We start from the raw sequence: 8200 nt of genomic DNA, 5'->3' as shown, positions 1-8200 counted from the left end.
GTGCGCAAACACTTTCCCATAGAGATCTCCCGCTGAGTCTTCTGCAGCCGCACAGTAAATCATGTCAGAAAGACGCACTTTAAAATGTGCAAACTCTGTCACTCCTGCAATTAGTAAAACAAACCGGCTCGGCGCGTTTCCTTCTGAATCGGTCACCAGTTGCTCTGAGTCCCTCTCTCTGTTTCTTTTCAGCGGTCGTTCACTGCGCTGCACGCTCACGGTGTCCACCCCCTCCTCCTCCCTCCTCCCCCCCTTCCCCCGGTGTCCGCTCACAAGTGCGCGCCTCCAACAGCGAGCGACAGCAGAGAGATAATGTAGTGGGGTCTGTAAGGCTACCACAATGGGAGGAGTATGAAAGTTATCCTGAGCCCTGCCCACCAACTGCAAAACATATAAGACGCTGCAGTGGAGCAAAAAGCAGGCACTGAAGCCTTAAAGCCTGATGACAACACTAACTAAAGACACACAAACTTCACACTAACTCACTTCATTTATCACTCATTTTAAGGTTTCATCACTATGACCTCTTTGATATTTGACTGATAAACCTGACACATTTTTCTTACCTGATATGGATATCCAAGAGCTTTAGAAGATTTTCGTTTTCTTCCAAAAAAAAGAAAAAAAGAAAAGAAAATCAACCACTGAGCAAACTTTGGTGAGAAGTGAAGATTTTTTTTTTTCTTTCCTGAGGAACAAGTGCGCAGAGAGATCTGTGACCATGGCACTGGACGCAGAGTTTGGTGTGAAGGGCAGCAGCATCATCAGAGAGTGGAGCGGACAGGTCCAGCCTGCTCTGGTCGCCTCCTTCGTCTTCCTCTTCTGTCTGGAAGCCTGTCTGTGGGTCAGGAACCTCAGGCACAAGAGGAGACTGCCGGGACCCTTCGCCTGGCCCGTGGTGGGCAACGCCATGCAGCTGGGCCAGATGCCTCACATCACCTTCGCCAGGCTAGCCAAAAAATACGGCAACGTGTACCAGATCCGGCTGGGCTGCAGCGACATCGTGGTGCTCAACGGAGACAGGGCCATACGTGAGGCTCTGATACAGCACAGCACTGAGTTTGCAGGCAGACCAAACTTTGTGTCTTTCCAGATGGTCTCTGGAGGCAGGAGTGTGACATTTACTAATTACAGCAAACAGTGGAAAGCACACAGGAAAATTGCCCAGTCGAGCCTCAGAGCCTTTTCCTCTGCCAACAGTCAGACCAAAAAAGAGTTTGAGCAGCACATCACAGGTGAGGCCATGGGGCTGGTGCAGGTCTTTCTGCGGCGCAGCGCTGATGGACGCTATTTCAACCCTGCTCATGAATTTACAGTAGCTGCCGCCAACATCATGTGCGCTCTCTGCTTTGGGAAGCGGTACGGACACGATGACCTGGAGTTCAGGAAACTGTTGCAAAGACTGAACAAGTTTGGAGAGACGGTGGGGGCAGGGAGCCTGGTAGATGTCATGCCCTGGCTTCAGTCCTTCCCCAACCCGGTCCGCAGCGTCTACGAGAACTTCAAAAGCCTCAACGAGGAGTTTTTCGCCTTCGTGACGGATAAAGTGGCGCAGCATCGAGAGTCCTTCAGCCCCGACGTGACCCGGGACATGAGCGACGCCATCATCAACGTGATCGAGCACGGGAAAGACAGCGGGCTGAGCAAAGAGTTCGTGGAAGCGACGGTCACGGATCTGATCGGAGCGGGTCAAGACACCATATCGACCGTCATGCAGTGGATCCTCCTGCTGCTGGTCAAACACCCGGACGTCCAGGTCAAAATGCAGGAGCTCATCGACAAGGTGGTGGGCCCAGACCGACTGCCCACCACCGAGGACAGGAGCAGCCTGGCGTACCTGGACGCCTTCATCTACGAGACCATGCGTCTGACCAGCTTCGTCCCGGTCACCATCCCTCACTCCACCACCTCAGACGTCACCATCGAGGGTCTGCGCATCCCCAAAGACACCGTGGTCTTCATCAACCAGTGGTCCGTCAACCACGACCCTCTGAAGTGGAAGGACCCTCACGTCTTCGACCCCACGCGCTTCCTGGATGAAAACGGGGCCCTGGACAGAGACGCAACCAACGGCGTGATGATCTTTTCGACGGGTAAAAGACGCTGCATTGGCAACCAGATCGCCAAGGTAGAGGTGTTTTTATTCACAGCTGTGCTGCTGCACCAGTGCAGCTTTGAGAGCGACCCCTCTCAGACCCTCACCCTTGACTGCTCCTACGGGCTCACGCTGAAGCCCCTCCGGTATTGTGTCAACGCCAAGCTCAGGGGGAAGCTGCTCGGCTTAGTCTCCCCGGCGTGAACAGCACGTCCCGATACTGTGACTCAAGGCCAGCAAACATTAAATCAGTGAGTATCAACATACCTGCACTAAATCCTGTTGTAAGATTCTCGTATTTAATGATATTTAATGGAACTTTAACATGGTCTGTATTTGAATTATTGTGGATGCAGGGCTGGGAATATGATTTCAAAGATGTATCATTCACTGCAGGTAGAATTCACATGTGTGGACTGTTGGGATCAGTGCAAAAATGATGACATGTCTGTTCCACAAAATATTCTATACTTGATCTGATTTTGTACATACTGTAGTCATTTAATTCTGAGTTTTGTGCTTGTTTTACATCCACTATTGAGCATGTCCATGTATGATGTGTCCATGAATTAGCTACATCCCCTAAAGGTCAGTTTAAACTAACAGACTACATGAAATGCTTGTGAATGTTACAGAGTCACTTGATAACTTAACGGTTCAAATTGTATTATGTAAGAATATATTTAACCTTTGCCACATAAAGCAGTTGCATAATATATTTTATATATAATTTCCTACTTCAGGTATGACTGTAAATGTAATGAAGTTTAATGCATTCCACTATCTACTGTACTCCAACTATATGAACAAGTTAAACCAAGAGAGCTGATCAGAGGAGGGGAAAAGAGGCAGGCGTATTTGTGAAGGAGGGAGCCGTTCATCAAGGAGCATCAATCACAGTCTCCAGAGAGAAGAAGAGACTGAATGAATGGAAGAATAAACAAGTGAACACTTCACAAACGTTGTACGTATTCAGGGTTCACTTTTACTGTACGAGCACTGCAGCTACTCCATGCCAAATCCAAGTCTCACCAATTCAAGGAAAACACGTGCAGTTTTTTTTTCCACTCAAGAGGCATTCTCAAAAACATGTTTGTTTACAAAGTAATGTTTTCAAAGCTACACGAATGTCACGGCATCCTTTTTAAGCTTCTGTATTCAGGAATTGATGTTATAATGTCCAAGGGATGCATTTCTCTGTGTGTGTGTCAAGGCAACAGTTTAAATCAGCCGGCCTTGAATGTTAAAGCATAAAGGGTATTTTGTATCAATGTGTTGGCTTTATATGATGGAAAATAAGCTATTATCTGAAATGAATAAAGTGAATTATTAATGCACAATGTGTCCAGTTTAACTGTCTGTTTTTCACCTTAAGAACGAGCCTGAACTTTAGTTTCATGACGCTCTTTTGGAGCTGCGTCATAACGTCAAGCTTGTCAGTTTTTTATGCATTTTTTCAGTCACTACTGGCTTTGTGAGACGTGTGCCAAAAATGTGACATTAGGAACCACCATTGTTTAGATGTCTGTCATTACACATTGTTCTAAAAATAGAAACCTCTGGAATACTTAACTTGGCAGAATATGACTAAAACCAAACTTGATGCTTTTTTAAGTTCTTCCTTTTGTTGCACAAGCACCCACATGAGTAGATTTATAACCAGGGTCCCCAGTTCTGAATCCTTTTTAAAAACTATTTTGATGCAGCCACAAACCTAACAGCTACATTATCTCAGTGACCTGTGTTTAAAGAGCTATTATGCCAACAATAACGCTGTATATATATTTTTATGGAGCATAATAAATCCTGTTGTTTGTATCTATCTAGTGTTTGGATCTTGAAACCCACAGCTTTCATGGTGATATCCCAGAGCCTCTTTCCCTGGATGGTTATAATTAACAGCTTGGCTGTAAATAACAGAAAGCAAATTGTATTTAAAATAGTCACGGAAAGTCCATAGGAAAAGTGCAAACAGCAAAATCATCTAATCCGAGAGGAAAAAACAATCAACTCAGCTCATTGTCCAAATAATTACAATATATGCTCCTACTTTAAAATTCCACTCCGTCCATTCCATCACATTGATAAAGTGAATAATTTCTGGACATTAACAAATTTAAATTAGGCATTTTGTTTATGTAATCTCTGTTATATTATTTGGCAACAAACATATAAATGTGTCGTTTTTGGCATCAGGGCTTATTAAGTAGCTTTCCGACGTCCTACAAGGGGACGCTGCTGGAAGGAGGCCCGAGAGGGAACAGGACTAAGGTCTGCAGGCTGTGGTCAAAATGGGAGGGGAGAGATAATAAAAAACCTGAGTCGCTGACCCCTCCCACCGTAGAGATACATATAAGCAAAGTGTTAAGGCTTGAATCTGCATTCTTCTAAAGTGGTCATCTGAAGACGTGCTGCACCACTGCTAACCGCTCAACCTGATCAAGCCCTTCTCACTAGCTTCTGTGGAGGAGGGGGGAGACAGCATGTGAGTGCTGCTCCGAGCACTTTTTTTTTGGTATGGCTGTTTTACCAGTCTGAATAGATTAGAAGAAAAGAAAACAGTAAGTGTTTGTGCTTTGATATATTTAAGACTTGTTAAATAGAAACCACTTGTTTTCCAAATTTTCAGTGAAAAGCCTTTTTATTGGCTGCAGTGACTGATAGACAAACCACAGGATGGCTCAAGTGGACGCAGAGTTTGGTGTGAAGGGCAGCAGCATCATCAGAGAGTGGAGCGGACAGGTCCAGCCTGCTCTGGTCGCCTCCTTCGTCTTCCTCTTCTGTCTGGAAGCCTGTCTGTGGGTCAGGAACCTCAGGCACAAGAGGAGACTGCCGGGACCCTTCGCCTGGCCCGTGGTGGGCAACGCCATGCAGCTGGGCCAGATGCCTCACATCACCTTCGCCAGGCTAGCCAAAAAATACGGCAACGTGTACCAGATCCGGCTGGGCTGCAGCGACATCGTGGTGCTCAACGGAGACAGGGCCATACGTGAGGCTCTGATACAGCACAGCACTGAGTTTGCAGGCAGACCAAACTTTGTGTCTTTCCAGGCTGTCTCAGGGGGGAAAAGTATGACTTTCACCAATTACAGCAAACAGTGGAAGATGCACAGGAAAATTGCTCAATCAACGATCAGAGCATTCTCATCTGCCAACAGCCAGACCAAAAAAGCCTTTGAGCAGCAAATTGTGGCAGAAGCCACAGAGCTAGTTGAGATTTTCCTGAAACTCAGTTCTCAGGGCCAGTATTTCAACCCCGCTCACGAGCTGACGGTCGCTGCAGCTAACGTGATTTGCGCCCTGTGCTTCGGAAAGCGGTACGGACACGATGACGTTGAGTTTCGAGCCTTGCTAAAGAAGGTTGATAAGTTTGGGCAGACGGTAGGGGCTGGCAGCCTGGTAGACGTGATGCCATGGCTCCAGTCCTTCCCCAATCCGGTTCGCAGTGTCTTCAGAAACTTTAAAGACCTAAACGATGAGTTCTTTGGGTTTGTCCATAACAAAGTGGAGGAGCACAGAGACACATACGATCCAGAGGTAACGAGGGATATGAGCGACGCCATCATCGGCGTCATTGACAAGGCTGACGCTGACAACGGACTGACCAAAGACCACGCAGACGGGACGGTGTCAGATCTGATCGGAGCAGGCCTGGACACAGTCTCCACAGCTCTTCACTGGCTTGTCCTGCTTCTGGCTAAACACCCTGAAATCCAAACCAAGCTCCACGAGCTCATCGACAAGGTGGTGGGCCCAGACAGACTCCCATCAGTTGAGGACAGGAGCAGCCTGGCGTACCTGGACGCCTTCATCTACGAGACCATGCGCTTCACTAGCTTCGTCCCCGTCACAATCCCACACTCCACAACATCTGACGTCACCATCGACGGTCTAAACATCCCCAAAGACACAGTGGTCTTCATCAACCAGTGGTCCGTCAATCATGACCCCTTGAAGTGGAAGGACCCTCACGTCTTTGAGCCCATGCGCTTCTTGGATGAAAACGGCTCCCTGGACAAGGATATCACCACAGGTGTTATGATCTTCTCAGCAGGGAAGAGGAGATGTATTGGAGATCAGATTGCCAAAGTTGAGATATTTCTGTTCTTTGCAATTTTACTCCACCAGTGCAGCTTTGAGAAATGCCCCAGCGAGGACTTGTCTTTAAACTGCTCATATGGTTTAACACTGAGGCCTTTAGATTACAAGATCACAGCCAAACTCCGGAGGGGAACCATTAAAGAGCAGTAAAGAGCTGTCTGACTGTGGTTTCTCTGTTCAAAGAACAGCAATACAATATGAGGTATGTGTTCTGAAGTACATATTTATACCTTGATATATTTATGTAAATAAAAGATGTTAATTCATACAAAAAAATGCAAATGATAAGCTTTCTTACTTTTGGCAACATTTAAAATTGTGACCAAAGACAATACATTGCAAGCTATTACATTCACTTAAAAAATCCCTCCCAGTGTACGTATTAAAAACATCCTGATAATAATTATACTCCTCAACTCTTAAAAGAAACTGACTGTAAGTGACTGAAATCAAATATATCTGTACTGCATCATGTAAGAAAGAAGGGAGAAAGATGTAATGAAAGCTTTGATGTGGTTGCCCAAACCCACAATTCATAATAAACCTTAAGTACGTATTGTTATTTATATGAGGGTAAATTTTAGTGGAGTCTCCCCTAAATTACAATATAAACTGGTGGTGATGAATAAAGTGTTTTTTTTTTTCTCTGATGATGGGGAGAAATCATGGACCAGCTGTGTGGTCTCAACTCAACAATTATTCACACAGGCACTTCCATTTATCTTCATATGTACCAAACTTCTTTATGTTTGAGCTCAATACAAATACAGCATGCATGTCATCTACAGCCACGTACTCCTGAATCATGCATAATACTGTTGTTCTCAGTAACTCATAACTCCTGTCACATGTAAAAAAAGCCACTAATTTAACTGTCTTAGATCTCTTGTGCACATAATACATTACTGTATGTGATCCATGAGGAATACCACACTGTCTGAGAAATAAGCTGTAAAGAATAATTAAATAATGTTTTCATAGTGACCTTGTGTGTACTCTAAAACGTGTGACTGAAGCCGTGAAAGTACAATAAACATTTTGTACTGATTTATAACTGCATCTGTGGCATGTATTAGCCAAAGTGTTGAGAGTCACAGAGGCCAGAGAGGTCAAAGAGATAATAATAGATCATGATGTCTGGTCTCAGTGTTGTTGTGAAAGATTAACAAGGGTTACCGGCCCCGCATGCTCTCGTTCTCCGTGCCTTAACAAGCAGCCAGTGACTCAGTATACGTCAGTACAGGCAACAGCGAGCAGCCGCGAGCCGCCCTCATCAATATTTAACCCGGGCCGTGCTGTGCTCTTTTGACTGCTGTGTCATTTTTCTTCCGAGCGAACACATCCAGATTCGGTCGCTCGCTGCGGAGCCGTGCATCTCTTAAACTGACATCATATCTAATAAAAGGTGTGAATTTCAAAGGACTAGAGGTCCAAAACATTACAGCTTTGGCGTTATGCTATAAGGCAAACAATGCGAAGTGCACGCAGAGACACTTGGGGTGATGAAATCGGCAGGTTACATCAGGCTGTATTTCAATAAACAGCGTTTGACAGGCCTCTTTGTACTATATGTGCACCACGTCCCCTGAGGGCTTTTATTTTGAGACCACTGTTTTAGTGCAGTTTGCAGATGTAACATGCAACAGGAGGGCTGGTGATGTGGCCCTGTTGAAGGTCTTTCAGTGGAAAATAAAGGAGAGCATTTTACTTCAGCACTGTGCTCAAGATTAAGGTTTTCAATATAAATAGAACAAGACAAATGAGAATCCTACAAACTCCCAGTCTTTTTTGGCCTGTGACCCATCACACAAAAGCAGTGTCTGCTTTGGTTCCCTGTCATGTTTCATTTGTCTTTGAGTTGTTAGAAGTATTCTCTCTTTCATTAGTTTATCATAATTTAATAACAAGTACATTTTTGTCATTACTCATGGACTTAAATTTGAATGAAAAACTTTTATCCGCATGACATTTCAAGTAAAGGGTGTGAGTATCCTCCTTCCACCA

General features: G+C 45.2%; 1 protein-coding gene and 1 pseudogene across 2 annotated transcripts; both read left to right on the top strand.

Annotated features, from left to right (window-relative positions):
* Positions 1-721: 721 nt before the first annotated feature.
* cyp1c1 (cytochrome P450, family 1, subfamily C, polypeptide 1) lies at positions 722-3435 on the top strand. The gene has a single exon (XM_085768466.1). It carries the CDS (start codon positions 722-724, stop codon positions 2297-2299), a length of 1578 nt encoding a protein of 525 aa, XP_085624592.1. The 3' UTR covers positions 2300-3435.
* Positions 3436-4771: 1336 nt separating this feature from the next.
* Positions 4772-7917, top strand: LOC146964183 (cytochrome P450 1B1 pseudogene; annotated as a pseudogene). The gene has a single exon (XR_015034791.1). The product of XR_015034791.1 is annotated as a cytochrome P450 1B1 pseudogene (transcript).
* The last annotated feature ends 283 nt before the right edge of the window (positions 7918-8200 follow it).

The sequence above is a fragment of the Trachurus japonicus genome, chromosome 22 (genome assembly GCF_045865225.1).
Source record: "Trachurus japonicus isolate A0001 chromosome 22, Traja_1.0".
In the NCBI taxonomy this organism is placed as follows: domain Eukaryota; kingdom Metazoa; phylum Chordata; class Actinopteri; order Carangiformes; family Carangidae; genus Trachurus; species Trachurus japonicus.
The sequence above is the reverse complement of the archived record's forward strand: the minus strand, read 5'-3'. Positions and strand labels throughout refer to the sequence as shown.

What these genes read in the sequence shown, in the direction of transcription:
- cyp1c1 (XM_085768466.1), top strand. Translation starts at nt 722, where the DNA reads ATGGCACTGGACGCAGAGTTTGGTGTGAAGGGCAGCAGCATCATCAGA.